The sequence below is a fragment of the Elgaria multicarinata genome, chromosome 18 (genome assembly GCF_023053635.1).
Source record: "Elgaria multicarinata webbii isolate HBS135686 ecotype San Diego chromosome 18, rElgMul1.1.pri, whole genome shotgun sequence".
In the NCBI taxonomy this organism is placed as follows: domain Eukaryota; kingdom Metazoa; phylum Chordata; class Lepidosauria; order Squamata; family Anguidae; genus Elgaria; species Elgaria multicarinata.
Genome location: NC_086188.1, coordinates 4,483,901 through 4,501,328, shown reverse-complemented (window position 1 = coordinate 4,501,328; position 17,428 = coordinate 4,483,901). Strand labels below are relative to the sequence as shown.

Genomic DNA, 17,428 nt, shown 5'->3' with positions numbered 1-17,428 from the left:
CTCCTGCCATACCCTGGAGGAGGAGGAGGAGGAGGAGGAGGAGGAGGAGGAGGAGGAGGAGGGAGGAGGAGAAGAAGGGAGGAGGAGGAGGAGGAAGAGGAAGAGGAGAAGGAGGAAGAAGAGGAGGAGGAAGAGAAGGAGGAGGAGGAGAAGGAGAAGGGAGGAGGAGGAGGAGGGGGAGGAGGGGGAGGAGGAGAAGGAGAAGGGACGAGGAGGGAGGAGGAGGAGGAGGGAGGAGGAGGAGAAGGAGAAGGGAGGAGGAGGAGGGGGAGGAGGGGGGAGGAGGAGAAGGAGAAGGGAGGAGGAGGAGGAGGAGGGGGAGGGAGGAGGGGGAGGAGGAGGAGGAGGAGGGAGGGGCAGTTGCTGCCAGTTCCCTGGGCCAAGGAGGTGGTGGTGGCGGCATGCGTGGCCCTCCCCGTGCCCTGGAGGCAGGAGGCCCAAATGCAGTGGGCAGCCTGAGACAGACCAGAGTCGGGCTGGGAAGGAGGCTGTGGGAACGGGCCTGCGTCTGTGGGGCTGAAGAGCAGAGGCCCCCCGCTCCCGCCCGCTGTCACCGCCGCCTCCGCCTCCGGAGGGGCCTCGCGCAGACGGGTGGTGGGGCTTGTTCAGTCCCTTCCTTGCTCCTGCAGGGCTGAGGCTGGCGGAGCAGCTGGGGCGCAGGGAGGACGAAGCCCGGATCCGGCACGGTTTGGGCCTTTCGCTTTGGGCCAGCGGGAACCTGGAGGAGGCTCAGCACCAGGTGAGCCGCCGCGGCTGGGCAGGGGGTGGGCGGGAGACGGCGTTCGGCCCCACAGTGGAGCCAAGGCTGCGGCGTCTCCTGCGCCCAACGCCTGCCGCTCTCTGGGCTCTTGGGCAGCCCCGGAGAGGCCGGACTGACCGGCTGGGTCTTCCCCCTCTCACAGCTCTACCGGGCTTCGGCCCTCTTTGAGACCATCCGGCACGAGGTGCGGCTGAGCACGGACTACAAGCTCTCCCTCTTTGACCTGCAGACCTCCTCCTACCAGGCCCTGCAGCGGGTGCTGGTTAGTTTGGGTAAGAGAGGACGTGGGGCAGGGCCCGTTTGCCTAGAGGCCCCCCTGGCCTGGCCTGGCCTGGCCTGGCGAGGGGCTCGCTCAGTGGTGCCATGGATGCGCCTTGACCTCCTCGGCCTCCTTTTGCCCTGGGCGGAGGCCGCTGGCCTCTGCCTCCCTCCCCACCCCTTCGCCTGCCACGACCTCCGGCACAGCCCTCACGCGCAGGGGCCTGCTTTCTTATAGGTCACCATGACGAGGCACTGGCGGTGGCGGAGCGGGGCCGCACGAGAGCCTTTGCCGACCTGCTGGTGGAGCGCCAGACGGGGCAGCAAGACTCGGACCCCTACTCCCCCGTGACGGTCGATCACGTGCTGGAGACGGTGAACGGGCAGCGCGGACTGGTCCTCTACTACTCGCTGGCTGCGGGGCACCTCTACAGCTGGCTGCTGGCTCCGGGGGCCGGTAGGTGGTTGAGGGCAGCACCGGGGGGTCCTCTGTGTCCAAGCGCACCGCCTCCTTTGGGCGAGGTGGAAAGAGGAGGTTTATTTATTTATTACATTTATTTATTTATTACATTTCTATACCGCCCCACAGCCAAAGCTCTCTTGGCGGTTCACAAAAGTTAGAAACAGTGACCATTAAAAACAAATATACAACATTTAAAACCATCTAAAGCACAAAAACAACAACATCCTTTTCAAACAACTGTTCTGGGCCAGTTTCCCGTGATGCCCGCGCAGGGCCTCTTTGGGGGTGCCGTGGAGGGGGAAGGGCTCTGCCGGCTGGGGGGCTGCCCCAGGTCAGACTGGGGAGGGTGGCAAAGCTGCCTGCACCTTGCTGGCGTTCTAGGTTCGGGTGCGTGCATGTGGCGCACTCCTGATCACTCTCCAGGCGGTGGGGTGGGGGAACGGGGTGGGGTGGAGGTTGCGGGTGGGCGCTGTTCACAGGGGGTTTCCCCTCCTCCCTTTTCTGGGCCAGGTGATTCGGCCTGGGGCGTGGGAGGGGGACGACTCTCCTGAGCGATGCACCCCTGAGCCCTGCAGGCTCCCTCCTGCGATTGACAAACCCCCCCCCCCCCAAGGCAGAGAGTGGGGCCTGGAGAGCCGCTAACAGACCTGATGGCTCAAGTGACAGGAAGCCAGATTCCGGCTGGACATCAGGAAAAACTCCCTGACTGTTAGAGCAGTACGGCAATGGAACCAGTGACCTAGGGAGGTTGTGGGCTCTCCCACACTAGAGGCCTTCAAGAGGCAGCTGGACAGCCATCTGTCAGGGATGCTTTAGGGTGGATTCCTGCATTGAGCAGGGGGTTGGACTCGATGGCCTTGTAGGCCCCTTCCAACTCCGCTATTCTGTGATTCTGCTGTGTCAGGAGCAGGAAGGGAGCCGGGAAAACCGAGCAAGGGGATGTGGAGGCCTCTCCCCATGCAGGCTCCGGAGTGAAGCCAGGGCGGAGTGGTCCCGGAGTGTCTGCTTAAGGCGTCACAGCTGGAGCCTCTGCTCTTCGTCCAGGCAGTGGAAGAGGCGTGTGGGCGGGGGGGGACAAGGGGGGAGGCAGCGGCAGCTCGTGGGATCCCATCGCCGGGGCCTGTTACAGGCGCCGCCCAGGGCCCGGATGAACGGCCTCTCTTCGCTTGGCGCTTCCCAAGGCCTTCGTCGAAGCGGATTCGCTGAGCAAACGGGCGGCCCACTCCCCATCTCCCTTTGATCCTCTGGGCGGCCTTGGCGCACGCCGGGGCTCGTGGGTCAGTCGGGAGCGGTGGGATTAGCGTGTGGAGGAGGCTCCTTTGGCAGAGGCAGCCGCTCTTCGTTATCTCGTGCAGGCAGGCCTGCAGTCGCAGGGCCACGCTCTCTCCAGGCACAAGTTAACCCTTGAGCGAAAGAGACCCGATCCTTCCTTCCTTCCTTCCTTCCTTCCTTCCTTGCGGAGAGCAGCAGCTTGGCCTCAGGGCAGCCTCCTTTGGGGTGGAGATACGGCGGGATCGTGCACTCAGTGGGAGAAAGCCAGGGCTCTGGTGCTTCCGATCCAGACAGCACGGAAACGCCCCCCTGCCCCCGTCCGTAGGGGAGGCCTCGCTCCTGCCCTGGGCTCATGTGACTTGTATGGATTCTCCTGCGGTTTTGCAGCGGGGTGAGCAGAACCGCCCGTCTGTGCCAAAGGAGGCAGGGGCAGAAGAGGGCCAGGCGTGGGGAGTGGGGCGCAGAGTCAGCTGAATATGCCTGGCTTTGGACGCTGTAGTACACCCAGTGTGCTTTTTAGTGAGCTTCTTTCCTGGGTAACGACCGCTGCTTCAGAGCCATCCGTGCATAAGTGGGGCTTTTTGGCCCCAAAGAAGGTGCATCTGTTTGCACTTGACGTCCCTCTGAACTTTCGTTGCCCGTTCACCCTGTTTGGGGAGAAGCCCACAGAGCTCGTCGCGCTTCTGCCTAGGTTGAAGGAATCCTTTGGCCTCCGCCGCAGCTCAACGTTCAGCCGTGGCGACATTTACTCCCCTTATTTATTTGTTTGTTTATTGCGTTTATATCCCGCCTTTTTCCCTCCAAGGAACCCAAGGCGGCGTACGTAATCCTCCTCCTCCTCTCCATGTTATCCTCACAACAACAACCCTGTGAGGTGGGTTGGGCTGAGAGTCTGTGACCGGCCCAAAGTCAACCAGTGAGCTACATGGTTGAGTGGGGACTAGAACCTGGATCTCCCGACTCCCAGTCCGACACTTTAGCCACTACACCACACCACCCTTCCCTGTGCAACTGTTCTGTTTATTTATTTATTCTTCCTCCTCCTCTTCCTCCTCTTCTTCCTCCTCCTCCTCCTCCTCCTCTTCCTCCTCCTCCTCCTCCTCTTCCTCCTCCTCCTGCCTTGGGAGATGTAACTGGCCCCACAGCCAGAGCTCAAAGGTGGGGGCAGGAGGAGGAGGAGGAGGGGTGGGTGGGCCCTGCTCAGGGCTTCTTCTTTCCACGCCGGGGTCCTTCTTCTTTGGCTGCTGCCGCAGAGCTGCCTCCTCTGACCCTCTGGTGCTCTCGGCCCTCTTGCTCAGAAAGATGCAGGTGATGTGGTGGGGTGTAGCAGTGTTGCCAAGGGGCTCTGTCCCTCCCTCCTTAGTGCTCCTTTTGCGGCGTGTTTTCGGTAGGACAAGAAATGTTTGCCTGACAGGAGGAGCTTCTGTTGGAGTCATCGTGTTCCTTCCCTTCTGCCCGCTGCCCTTGCATGTCCATCCGGAAGTGGCTCATAGACGTTTTTACGAGCTGCCGGGGGACTTGCGTTACCTGAGCGGAATCCATCTGGCTCCTGACTTGCCACAGGCTCCAGCTTTCTGAGCGTATCGCAGAAGCCCTTGCCGTGACTGCAAAGCACGTAGCTGGGCTTCCAGTGGAAGAGGAGAGGCCGGGACGCCCTAGAGAGCCCCACGGAGCCCTCATGGGTGTGGGCCCAGCTCCCTTTGGCTGCCCTCGGTGCCGGTCGATAGGGCTTTTGACCAGATCTAGGGTGTGAGGAAGAGGGGGGGACGCGCCCTCTTTGGAGGGGTGGGTGTGTCTGGCTGGCCTGTCATCGTTGCAGGTATGGAGAAGAGTCGGCAGGCTTTCCTCATAGAATCATAGAACAGCAGACTTGGAAGGGGCCTACAAGGCCATCGAGTCCAACCCCCTGCTCAATGCAGGAATCCACCCTAAAGCATCCCTGACAGAGGGTTGTCCAGCTGCCTCTTGAAGGCCTCTAGTGGGGGAGAGCCCACCACCTCCCTAGGTCACTGGTTCCATTGTCGTACTGCTCTAACAGTCAGGAAGTTTTTCCTGATGTCCAGCTGGAATCTGGCTTCCTTTAACTTGAGCCCGTTATTCCGTGTCCTGCACTCTGGGAGGATCGAGAAGAGATCCTGGCCCTCGTCTGTGTGACAACCTTTTAAGTATTTGAAGAGTGCTCTCAGGTCTCCCCTCAATCTTCTCTTCTCCAGGCTAAACATGCCCAGTTCTTTCAGTCTCTCTTCATAGGGCTTTGTTTCCAGACCCCTGATCAGACCTCTCCTCATCACACCTCTTTCTCCGTGAGGTTTCTTTCAATTTACTGTGGTCAGAGGAAGATTTGTTAAACCAGAGTTGGCTGCCACATCTGTACCATTGATGTAATCGAGAAAAGGAGACCATATTTCATTGAATGGGTCATAGTTAAGTTGGCCCGACGAACTGAACCGACGAACTCGGTTCAGCATCTACAGAAATCGCATTTGTGTATTTATTAGAAATGCTGTCTGACTTGTATGTTTTTATATATATTTTTAACTTTTTTAACCGCTTTGTTAAATAGAGTTTAATAAAGTAACCAAGGCAAAAAAATCCGAAACCTCTCTCTCCATGAGGCTGCTCTGAACGGCCGGGACCTGCTCAGCAGGGAGACACTCCCCCCCCACCCCGCCCCATGGACGCTTCTGGCAACCGAAGGCTCTTCACGCAGCGGTTCTCCTCTGTGCTTGCAGGAATCCTGAAGTTCCACGAATGCTACCTGGGCGATGGCCCAGCGGAGAACTCGGGGGACTTCCAAGAGAGCAGCGCAAACCTCCAGGCAGTCACCAGCTCGGCCCTGGAGCAGCTCAGCGCCAGCGTCCGGGATGCGCTGGGCGTGGATTCCTACTACACGCGGTGAGCTTCGGTCGGGGGCGTGGGGCTCGCGTCCAGGCGAGGAAGACTTGGACGGGGAGTTTCAAGAAACCCTTTGGTGGCGTCTTCTCCGGGCCTCTCTGCTGCACCCTGAGAGATCTCCCAGTGTGCCAACTGGGAACACAGGCGGCCTCTCCCCACCCCTCCCCGTTCCCACAGGCCCCCCTGCTCTTGCGTCTCCTGACACCTCTGCCCCCCCTTTTCTCTTCCCAAGGCCCTCTGCCAGCAGCGAGACGGAGAGCGAGGCAGGAGACATTATGGATCAGCAGTTTGAGGAGATGAACAACAAGCTGAATTCGTCGACAGACCCCACCGGCTTCCTGAGGATGGTTAGCAGGAACAACCTCTTCAACAGGTAAGGGGGGGGGGGAAGCTGGCTCTGGCAGAAAAGGAGCCCCCTGTGCCGCTACCTCCTGAGCTGCAGGCAGCACTCTGGCCCCCGGCCCTTGGTTTCCAAACGCGAAGACGTTCGAGAATTTGCGAGCGGCTTCCGAGGACGTGTTCTCCTGCTGAGTTCCACGTTCAGATTGCGAACACGGCATGGAATCATCGAATAGCAGAGTTGGAAGGGGCCTTTAAGGCCATCGAGTCCAACCCCCTGCTCAATGCAGGAATCCACCCTAAAGCATCCCTGACAGGTGGTTGTCCAGCTGCCTCTTGAAGGCCTCTAGGGTGGGAGAGCCCACAACCTCCCTAGGGAACTGGTTCCATTGTCATACTGCTCTAACAGTCAGGAAGTTTTTCCTGATGTCCAGCTGGAATCTGGCTTCCTTGAACTTGAGTCCATTATTCCGTGTCCTGCACTCTGGGAGGATCGAGAAGAGATCCTGGCCCTCCTCTGTGTGACAACCTTTTAAGTCTTTGAAGAGTGGTCTCATGTCTCCCCTCAATCTTCTCTTCTCCAGGCTAAGCATGCCCAGTTCTTTCAGTCTCTCCTCATAGGGCTTTGTTTCCAGACCCCTGATCATCCTGGTTGCCCTCCTCTGAACACGCTCCAGCTTGTCTGTGTCCTTCTTGAATTGTGGAGCCCAGAACTGGACACAATACCTTAGATGAGGCCTAACCAGGGCCAAATAGAGAGGAACCAGTACCTCACACGAATTGGAAGCTATACTTCTATTAATGCAGTCCAAAATAGCATTTGCCTTTCTTGCAGCCACATCGCACTGTTGGCTCATATTCAGTTTGCAATCTACAACAATTCCAAGATCCTTCTCCTTTGTAGTATTGCTGAGCCAAACAATAATCTTTGCATGATTTCCAAACGTGAACCGAATTCTCCTGGCCCACCACCATCACACGGACGACAGAGGGACGCTGCTGCCACCCACTGGTTGCTCAGAGGCTTTGCAGCTCCCACCGTCTCTTGCCTTTCAAACCATGGGGCCCTTTGGAGAAGGGGAGGCAGACCCTTACGCCCCCTCCTTACGCCCCCCCCTCCAGAGTGGCAGCCTCACTGTGGCGTGCCCGGCTCCAGCAAGAGTGATGGCAGTTGGGTGTCCTTGGCTGAACGCCCTCCGCCTTTGACGGGGCCTATCCTTGGGGATGCTGAGCTCAGTGTTGCTGAGAGTTTTCACCAAGCTGTAGACGCAAGAAGCACCGGTGTGTGTGTGTGTGGGGGGGAAGCAAGGAGGCCTGAGAAAGGACCCTTGCGCTAGTCTGGTGGTGCTGGGTGTTGAGGCTGCCCTTCCGAATCCTGTCTGCCACGGGGGCTGTGGTTGGATCGCTCCCGTTTCCCTGGCTCTGATTCCCCGGGTGGCCTGGTGCTTGTTCACTCACTTGGACTCCTTCCGCTCTTCCAAAGCAGCCAACTGCTCAGTGCATCCCGTCGGAACGCGGACTCTGGGAGAGTTGAGGCGGTGCTAGGAGGCGTCAGGGGCCTTGTGGGGCAGAAGCAGGCCCCCTGGAGATCTGCCCCAGCCCCACTTCCTGCATGGCTGTGGGCAAAACGGCCCTCCCTCCCTCCCTCCCTTGGAGTGGGCCAGTGGGCGTCCCGGGAAAGGCTCCCGAATTGGCCCCTCCTGCTGCCCAGGCCTTGGGAGGCCCCCAGCGGTGGAGGACTCGGGGCTCACACCCTCCGGCTTCCGCCCTGGCCCCGCTGAGCTCCGGCTTCATGTGTTTTGCCCGCCCAGGAGCTGCCAGAGTATGAGCAGCCTTTTCAGCAGCCCCGTCTCCCCAGCAAAGGAGGCCCCCGCCACGTCCTCCCTCCCCCGGCGGCCCAGCTCCTTCAGCAAGCCACCGCTGCGCGCCCTCTACGACCTGCTCATCGGGCCCATGGAAGGGGTGAGTCGGGTCGGGAGAGGGGCCCAAGGGGTGGTGGTGGGGGAGGCAGGCATGTCACTCCCACTGGGAGGAGGCCGTGTAGGTGCCCGGCCGGGGGCCCTCCAGGCCCAGGATTGTGGAGCGGCAAGGGTCCTGGCTGGCTGGAGCCCTGGGCGGAAGGGGAGTGTCAGGTCCGATCCTGCCCTCGCTGCACTTCAGGTTTCGAAGGTTGGACCCGAGGGGGAAATGAAGGTGCGTCTCCCCTGTGGGAAGGGAGGCCTTTCTCGGGAAGACCCTTTGCCTGGTGAAGCTGTCCTGTTGTGGGGTGGGGGGAGGGAGGGAGGGAGGGAGGGAGGGAGGGCTCCCTCTCTAGGGTGGGGGAGGAAGTGTGACTTGCCCCCGATGCGCTCAGGCGTGAGCTTAGAACGGGCCTGGCCCTGGGGCAAGTGGCCTGGCCTTCCCTTCTCCCCCCCTCCCTCTCTCTCTCACCTGCGCCTGTCTCTCTGCTCCAGGGCCTGATGCACTCCAGTGGGCCCGTGGGCCGGCACCGGCAGCTCATCCTGGTTCTGGAGGGGGAGCTCTACCTCATCCCCTTTGCGCTCCTCAAGGGCAGCTCCTCCAACGAATACCTGTACGAGCGCTTCAGCCTCATTGCGGTGCCCTCCATCCGCGCCCTGAACGCCAGCGCCAAGGTAGGGGGTGCCGCCCTTGGGCTCCCAGCCCCTCCCGGGGGGCCCTCCCGGGGCAAGGCGCAGCAGGAGGGGCCGCGGCTCAGGGACTGCCGGGGGCTTTGCACGCGGGAGGCCCCGGGGGCGGTCCCCAGGAGCATCGCAGCGGGTCCGAGGGAGGGGGCTGGGAGCCAGCAGCAGCGGTGAGGAGGAGCCCCTCCCGGGCCAGGGTCGTGACGCGGCTCCTTCCTCCGCTCTCGCAGAGCCAGGCCAAGAAGAACGCCGCGAGCTACGCCGGCTCGCCCTCCATGGCGGCCGTCGTGGGCAACCCCAAGCTGCCGGCCTCGGTGATGGACCGCTGGCTGTGGGGGCCCATGCCCTCGGCCGAGGAGGAGGCCTACACCGTCTCGGAGCTGCTGGGCTGCCAGCCGCTGGTCGGCAGCCTGGCCACCAAGGAGCGAGTGATGAGCGCGCTGGCCCAGGCGGAGTGTGCCCACTTCGCCACCCACGTCTCCTGGAAACTGGCTGCCCTCGTCCTGACCCCCAACGGCGAGAGTGCCGCCGGCGGTGGCGGCAGTGGCGGCGGCGGCGGCAGCGGCAAAGGCTCCTTTGGCCACTCCTACACCATCCCGGAGTCGCTGCGCATGCAGGACGACGCCAGCGACGTGGAGAGCATCTCGGACTGCCCGCCCCTGCAGGAGTTCCTGCTCACGGCGGCCGACGTGTTGGACCTGCGGCTGCCCGTCAAGCTGGTGGTGCTGGGCTCCTACCAGGAGTCCAGCGGCAAAGTCACGGCGGACGGGCTGATTGGGCTGACGCGGGCCTTCCTGGCGGCCGGCGCCCACTGCGTCCTGGTGGCCCTGTGGCCCGTGCCGGTGGCTGCCTCCAAGGCCTTTGTGCATGCCTTCTACACAGCCCTGCTGAACGGCCTGAAGGCCAGCGCCGCCCTCGGGGAAGCCATGAAGGCGGTGCAGAGCAGCAAGCAGTTCTCCCACCCCTCCAACTGGGCAGGTGAGGCAGCCGCCACGGGACAGGCACCCACGGGGACGCCATGCCTGCGGGCAGCGGGCCTTCCGGCGGCTTTGGCCACCGGGAGCTCACGCCCTGGGATGGGCGGGCAGTGCGGGGAATCTCTGTCTTTGGGAACGGCGGGGGCTGAATGCTGCTGGGAGTAGCCGAAGCAGAGCGGGTGGGGCTGCAGGCGCTGGGTCCACTGCCCCTTCCCTCCCTCCGTGCACGGGCTCCTTGGCCAGGGAAAGCCCAGGGCAACCCAAGGCTCCCGTTTCTCCGCCTGCAGGCTTCGTGCTGATTGGGAGTGATGTGAAGCTGAACAGCCCCTCCTCTCTGATCGGGCAGGCCCTGACGGACATCCTCCAGCACCCCGAGCGGGGCGCGCGACGCCCTGCGGGTCCTGCTACACCTGGTGAGGGGCAACAGCGTTGGGGGGGAGGGGCTGGGTCTATGGAGGGCGGAAGACACGAGGGGCCTCCCTCTAGTCCTTGAGCGCTCTGGAGGCGGCTCCCTGTTATGCTCCACTTGAGACCCCGACACAGCAAGAAGAGCGGAAGGGAGCTCACTCCTCCTTGCTCTTCCTCTGCCTCCCCCCATCCCCCCCCCAGGTGGAGAAGTCCCTGCAGCGCATCCACAGCGGGCAGCACAACTCCATGTACACCTCCCAGCAGAGCGTGGAGAACAAAGTGGGCGGTATCCCAGGCTGGCAGGCGCTGCTGACCGCCGTGGGCTTCCGGCTGGACCCTCCAGCCAGCGGGCTTCCGGCGGCCGTCTTCTTCCCCACCGCAGACCCTGGGGACCGGCTGCAGCAGTGCAGCACCACCATCCAGTCCTTGCTCGGTGCGTGTCGGGATGGGGACGGGCCCCTCTGCGCAACCCGGGCCCAGGGGCGGGGGCTCGGCCGAGCGTGACCTGCCCCTCTCTGCCTCTCTTCTGCCACCCCAGGTTTGCCCAACGCCGCCCTGCAGGCCCTGTGCAAGCTCATCGCCGCCTCCGAAACGGGGGAGCAGCTCATCAGCCGGGTGAGTGCCGCGGGGGGGGGGGGGGTTCTGGGCAGCGGGAGGCGGGGGCTGTGGGGAGGCTGCCCCACCACTGGTCTCGGGAGCCTGCTTCAGCCAGCGCCTCTGCAGACCCTCTCGCTCTCCCCCCCCCCCCGCTGTTTGGTGGCTGCGTGGCATCCCGACTTGGCTCTAAACACCTCTCTCTCTCTCTCTCTTCCTGCCCCCTGCCCCTCCTTTCTGCTTCCAAAAGGCTGTTAAAAATATGGTGGGAATGGTGAGTATAGGCCCCCCCTTCGCCCACCCCCCACCCCTCCTGTTTTGGGGTGTGTGTGCAGTGGGCTCAGGACCAGGGTGTCATGGCCTCCTTGTGGTCTGAGGCAGCGGCTAGTGGGGGGGGGGGAACTGCCTGCCTGCCTGCCTGCCTGCCTGGTGCAGCCTTGTGTCTCTCTCCCCCCTCCGGCCCTCAGCTTCAGCTCCTTGCTCCTCCCCTCTTTTTCCTCCTGTTCCCCCCCTCCCCCATGACAATGACAAACCAAGTGTGGGCATCTGAAGGGCATCTGCCTCGGCCTGCCTGACTGCCTGCCCCTTCTCCCTTCAGCTCCATCAGGTCTTGGTGCAGCTCCAGGTTGGAGAGAAGGAGCAGGACTTCTCTTTGGCCCCAATCCAAGTCTCCATTAGCGTCCAGCTTTGGCGGCTGCCTGGCTGCCACGAGTTCCTGGCAGCGTTAGGTAGGGTGGGCTGGAGCGGGGTGGGCTGGGAGCCCTCGGGATGACGTCTGGGGTGGAGAGGGCAGGGGGGAAATGGGGCAGGCCTCCCCCTCCTGCTTCCCCCCCCCCACCGGCCCCCGCAGGCTGGGCCGAGCGGGGCAGACGTCGCCCTCCACCCCCGGACCCTGTGGCCTGAAGGCCCGTCTTGCTTGCAGGCTTCGATCTGTGCGAGGTCGGGCAGGAGGAAGTGACGCTGAAGACGGGCAAGCAGGCCAGCCGCAGAACCATGCACTTTGCGCTCCAGACCCTGCTGGCGCTTTTTGGTAAGGCTCCGGCCTGGCGGGTGGTCTGGGGGATGGGGGCGCGTCTCGGGAGGAGGACGAGGAAGAGGAGGAGGGAGGGAGGGAGGGAGGGAAGGAGGGAGCCCCAACACCTCTGCACCCAGGGGTGGGGCTGAATGGGCTGCCGGAAGGGGTCAGCAGCAGAGCCCCGGCCGTGGTATTCGGGGGCACCTGGGCTGTGCTCCTCTGCTTTCAACAAGCGTCCAAAGGACCTTGACGGCTGGCGGGGACTGCAGAGGCGGACGCCACATCGCTCCCCGTTCCGTGCTTTGACCGGCCTCCCTTTCCCTCCGCTTCCTCCAGACTCCACAGAGCTCCCCAAACGGCTGAGCTTGGACAGCTCCTCGTCCCTCGAGTCCTTGGCCTCGGCTCAGTCCACCTCCAATCCCGGGCCGCTCAGCTACCAGAACCCGCCCTTCTCCCCGACGTGCCCCGACAGCCTGGCCGCCGACGCCATCTCCGTGTACAGCCTGAGCTCCATCGCCTCCTCCGTCAGCTTCGCCTCCAAGGCCGAGTGCGTCTCGGACGGGGGCCACGCCAGGGGCCGCCAGGACTGCGAGAGGCCCAAGACCATCTACCCGCAGCGGCCCTCTGCGCCGCAGGGCTCGTTCTCGCCACAGGGCGGTGCGGCCCCCGGCAAAGAGGCGGAGGAGGAGGAGTACGAGGGCTTCTCCATCATCAGCAACGAGCCCCTGGCGGCGTACCGGGAGAACAGCCGGACGCGGTTTTCCCCCGACCTCAAACCCTCCCGGACTCCTCAGGCCGCAGGGGCCAAAGTGTCGGTCAGCTCTAAGGGGAGCGTCAGTTCCCCAAACTCCCCCGTCAAAATGACTCTCGTTCCCAGCCCAAACTCCCCGTTCCAGAAGGTGGGGCGGCTCGCCGGGTCGGACACGGGCGAGTCGGACCAGTCCAGCACGGAAACCGACAGCACCGTCAAGTCCCAGGAGGAGGAGGAGAAGAAGAAGAAGAACGGCGACCCGCGGCTCGACCCCCAGGCGCTGGCTCAGAAGATCCTGCAGGAGACGCAGAGCCACCTCCTGGCCGTGGAGCACCTGCAGCGCGGCGGCGGCGGGCGGCGGCTCAGCAAGAGCAGCAGCCTGGACAACACGCCCTCCACGCCCGGCGGCGGCGGCGGCGGCGGTGGGGCCTCCTCCTTCCGGGCCTCAGAGACCAGCGCCTTCAGCAGGCCGCTGTGCTCCGGCTACAAGGGCCAGGCCTCCCCCACCCCACTGAAGCCAAAGCCCCCCACCAGGAGCTCTTCCCTGCAGAAGGTCAGCTCCGGCTACAACAGCCCCACCACCTCCGAGGCCTCGGCCAGGGAGGGCGCCGCTCCGCACAGCGGCCAGCCCTCCCCCAGCTCCGACGGCCCGGGCCTGGAGCAGCCGCTCTTCCGGCTCAAGTACCCCAGCTCGCCCTACAGCACCCACATTTCCAAGTCGCCCCAGAACATCTCCCCCAGCTCAGGGCATCACTCTCCCGCCGGCAGCACCCCTTCGCCGGCCCTCTCCTACTCCTCCGCTAGCTCCACCCGCTCCAGCCCCGCCGATGCCCCGGCCATCGACAAGCTCAAGATGGCCGCCATCGACCAGAAGGTGCAGGCCATCCACAACCTGAAGATGTTCTGGCAGAACAGCCCCTCCCACCCGCCGGGCCTCGGGCGGAACCTGCGGGGCGCCTCGGGCCGGCCGGCCAGCAGGAGGGACGTGCTGAGCTTGCTCAACCTTTCTCCGCGGCACAGCAAGGAGGAGGAGAAGGCAGCGGACAAGCTGGAGCTGAAGGACCTGTCCGCTCCGCGGCCCCTCGCTCGATCTCCGCAGAGGGACCCCCCCAACGGACACAGGCGCCCTGCCGACTCCGCCGGTCCCCTGGCGGCCGCAGCGCCCCCTGGCAGCGCCCCCGGCTCGGTGCACCCCGTACGGCTGCCTTCTGGGAACGGCTACAAGTTCTTATCGCCCGGACGTTTCTTCCCTTCTTCCAAGTGCTGAAACCTCTCTTCCGCCGGCTCCTTTGGTCGGTCAAATTCCCTGGGCCTTTTCCCCGCCCACTTGCTTGAATGATACAGAACCTTGGGAAACGAGGCAGGGAACTGGGACACACACACACACCCTGGGCCCGGCGAGAGGCCTGGGCGTGGAGGCCAGCCCCGTGGGTCCGCGCAAGCTGGCCACATGCCTCTCAGCCGCTGCTGCTGCTGCTGCTGCCCCCACCTCCACCCCGGGTGCAGGATAGGAGCGTCTGGGGTTGCCCAGGCCGGGAGGGGGCTCTGCCAGGATACGCACACGCCTTTCTGTGATGAGAGGTACAAGCCATTTTCTCAATGCTTCCAGCAAGGGTTGGTTGTGGGGGGAGGAGAAGGAGGAGGGGGCTGCATTGCTTCCTCTCCTGGGAAATGCACGCCCGGCCTGGGTGGCCACGGGAGAAACTTCTGGCGGCTTTTCAGGGAAAGCCCCCGTTCCCGTCCAGAGGGGACAGACGGGATTGCCTGGTTGCTGCTGCAGAGGGACATACGGCAGGCTCCGTCCTTTGCAAAGATGGAAGCGATCCATGGAAGCCGTCCGCTGCTGCCCGCAGGCTCAGAGCCCCACATGGGCTGGCCTCCCTCCCTCCGCCTCCTTCTGTCACAGCGAGGGCCGCCCCCTCCCTCACCACACTGATGGGGGCCCCCTGAGCAGCATCTGGCCCCCTGAGGGGGGGCTTTCTGTAGTTCACGTGCAGCTGGACGCCACGCATGAGTCCCTCTCTCTTCGCCACCAGGGCTGTGGGGGCCGCAACATCCATCCGTCCGTCTGTCCCCTCCCGCCCCCAGGCTCCTTGTCCCAAGCACAAAGGAGAGGCCTCTTCATCCCGCCCCCCCCATATTGATTAGAAGGAGGGACCCAAAGCGGCCCAGGCAGGAGGCAGGCAGCCGTTGCACTATTTGCTGGCCTGAGGAACCACGCATGGACCTTTGGGTCTGTGGAGGAGCATCGAGGCGGGCGGAGCTCCAGAACACTCTTGGCCGCCAGGAATTCCTGCAGGAGCCGCCCTAAAGCCATGGAAGCAAAGCCTGGGAGCGCTCGTCCGCGGGAGGCGTGCGCCCCTGGTTGGAGCAATCCCGGGAGTGGGAGGGGGGAGCGCCTCTTCTGAGTGGGGGGAGGCAGGAGTGATCATTGGTTCTGTTACGGCTCGTGGCCCTGCCCGTCAGCCGCTCCGGGCTTCTGGGTGGCTCTTGCCTGCTGTGCTGGGTTGCCCCTTCTCCTGTCGTCCCCTCTCCCCACCCACCCACCCGTAAGCTCTCAGGATCGCTTCACCTGCTCAGCTGAGCCCCCGGGCCCAGGCAGAGCTCTTTCATGCAGCGAAGGGCTGGACTGGCTGCCGGCCCTTTTCTACCCTATGCAAAGTCACTCCGTGGGGCAACTGGAGAACTCTTTCCGCCAAAGCCTTCCGCCCAGCCCTCTCCTCCTCCTCCTCCTCCTCCTCCTCCTCCTCCTCCAGAGCCAGCGTGCTTCCTTCTTTGCGACTGGAGGAAGGGGTCTTTTTACACACGGTGCTTTCTGGAACGGCTGCCGATCTGGTGGGACCAAATACTTTGGCTGTCCCTCCCCTGTGGTGGCTCCAGCCCTCCTTGGGCACATGTTCCACACGTGGCCGGGGACCGTGGTGCTCCTGAGCCATCCCTTGGAGCCCGGGCATCTCCCTGGGTTAATGTCGCTCCTCTGGCAGAGCTCACATCTCTGCTTCCGCAGCCGGCACCTCAATCCTGCGCTCCACAAGTGAGGGAACGGAGAACGTGGCAGGCAGGCAGGCTGTTTATGTGGGAAAATTCAGGAAGCAGCGTCCCTCGTCCCTCCATCTCTCTTCCATGGAAACACCCATCCACACCCCACTCCTGGTTTGTCGTCGTCCTGATTGTCGTCTTTGTGTATGTACAGTGACAACACTGCTTTTCACAGTGAGCAATAAGCGTTAGGTGTGATGGGCTGCTCCCACCAGAGTTCTGTCACGTGCAAAAAAAACCTACCCCCAGTGCCATTCCGTTTGGCTTCATCGCACCACAAGAGGCCCATTCCGAGGCTGATCAAGAGACGGCAACGGACAGGACTGGCCAGAAGCCATCCGACCTGGTTCTGCCGGCTGCCTGGAGCTGGCCAGTGCCTGTCATCCCCAGGAAGGGGATACTGGGGAACCGAAAAAGGGGAAACGGGTCTGCCAGGCCTGCCCCGCACCAGCTTGCTTCCCTAAGGAGCTTTGCAGCCCATCCGTTCTGCCTCTAGGTCATGTGATCTTGTCCACGGGAGCATGGGGAGGGAACCCCCCCACCCCCCAAACACACACTCACACACACTCAGTCACCCCTCTGCACTCTGTTCTTTATGCAGCGCCCGCCATATTTGGCCTATATGGACTTTTTTTGTAAATTAAACTCCGTTTCCAGACAGCATTAAACTTTTTTATATTATGAGGTTTACCCTGTAAAAAGAATTTCATATTTTTATTGCAATTGCTAAGGCATTTGGCCTCCTCCTTTGTGATTTCCGTGTCTATTAAAGCATGAGATCTCTCTGCTTGGCCTCCTGGGTGTCTTGTCTGTGCCAGCAATGGGCGGCCAGCCCAGGCCATTACATCCTGACAACGGCAGGTTGTATCAGTGACAGACGGGGAGAAGCCCAGCTGCCCCACAGTAGCGTGTTATTCCTTGGAGGCCTCTCTTTACTGAGCGAGTGGGAAACGGGGGTTCATACCAAAGATACAAGGAGAATTCGTCTCTCTGCTAGAACTGTCTTTGGTCGGATGTCAAACTGGACAGGTGCAGGGCCATCTCTTTGGTGCAGGGCCCTTCTCTAATTAAAGTATGTCTAGGGTGCTTTTCAGGGCAGAAGCTCTCCCAAGGCCACCACTGCCACTGTTCCCAGCTACTTCTTCTAGACGGTGCTTTGAAGTGGGGAATTCTCTTACAGCCTCCCAGGTTGAGCAGTGGGAAATGCATGAGGGATTTTATGACCGAGGGCTTCCATTGCACAGTGTGTCAGTCTCCCCATCCTACTGAAACAGAGCGGGCAGGCTTTTGTGTGATGCGTTCCCCAATGAGGAGTGAGTTGTGGCAAAGGGTACGTTTTCCGAAACAGATCTTGGGTTTTCGCGTGGCTTTGATTTGTAAGCTTGGGTTAAAACTGAAACCTTGAAACTTTATTTTATTATTTATTTATTTATTTATTTAAGGATTTTTATGCCGCCATTCAGCCAAAAAAGGCTCTCATGGCGGCTTACAAAAGTATTTCTTGACAGTCCCTGCCCACAGGCTTACAAACTAAAAGACATGACACAAAAGGAAAGGGGATTGGGAGGGAGGAGGAGGAGGGGGGAACGGAAAGCAAATTCAGGCACTACAATCTTAGTTGGAAAGTTCAGCAGTTATAGGTGACAGCAGGAGGGAGGGGGCTCTCAGCTGGAGCTGGACCCAGGCCCGGTGGAGAGGTGCCTGGCTGCTGCTTCCTCCCTCACTGGTGGCCTCTGCAGAGACAGTTGGTAGCAGGAGGGAGGGGGCTCTCAGCTGGAGCTGGACCCAGGCACGTTGGAGAGGTGCCTGGCTGCTGCTTCCTCCCTCACTGGTGGCCTCTGCATTTAAGACTTTAGCATCTTAAATCTTGCTTCATGATGGAGGATGAAGGTCATCACAGCCGTGACATAATTTCCCCAAAGTTATCACGCTAGACATGATTATTATAGTGTCCCATTGTGGTGAGATCCATTAGAAGAGTTTGAAAGGTGATCAACTTTTCTACTCAAATCTCC

General features: G+C 62.0%; 1 protein-coding gene across 1 annotated transcript in view; it reads left to right on the top strand.

Moving 5' to 3' along the window:
- TTC28 (tetratricopeptide repeat domain 28) overlaps nucleotides 1-13,785 on the top strand; it is a 70,556-nt gene extending 56,771 nt beyond the window's left edge. The window contains 16 exon segments of the mRNA XM_063143738.1: nucleotides 630-739; nucleotides 903-1,032; nucleotides 1,257-1,475; nucleotides 5,486-5,648; nucleotides 5,881-6,021; nucleotides 7,799-7,949; nucleotides 8,441-8,620; nucleotides 8,860-9,607; nucleotides 9,894-9,985; nucleotides 9,987-10,019; nucleotides 10,216-10,447; nucleotides 10,553-10,629; nucleotides 10,859-10,882; nucleotides 11,207-11,336; nucleotides 11,531-11,638; nucleotides 11,960-13,785. Coding sequence (XP_062999808.1) covers nucleotides 630-739; nucleotides 903-1,032; nucleotides 1,257-1,475; nucleotides 5,486-5,648; nucleotides 5,881-6,021; nucleotides 7,799-7,949; nucleotides 8,441-8,620; nucleotides 8,860-9,607; nucleotides 9,894-9,985; nucleotides 9,987-10,019; nucleotides 10,216-10,447; nucleotides 10,553-10,629; nucleotides 10,859-10,882; nucleotides 11,207-11,336; nucleotides 11,531-11,638; nucleotides 11,960-13,641 — 4,220 coding nt within the window. The 3' untranslated portion in view covers nucleotides 13,642-13,785.
- Nucleotides 13,786-17,428: the final 3,643 nt, after the last annotated feature.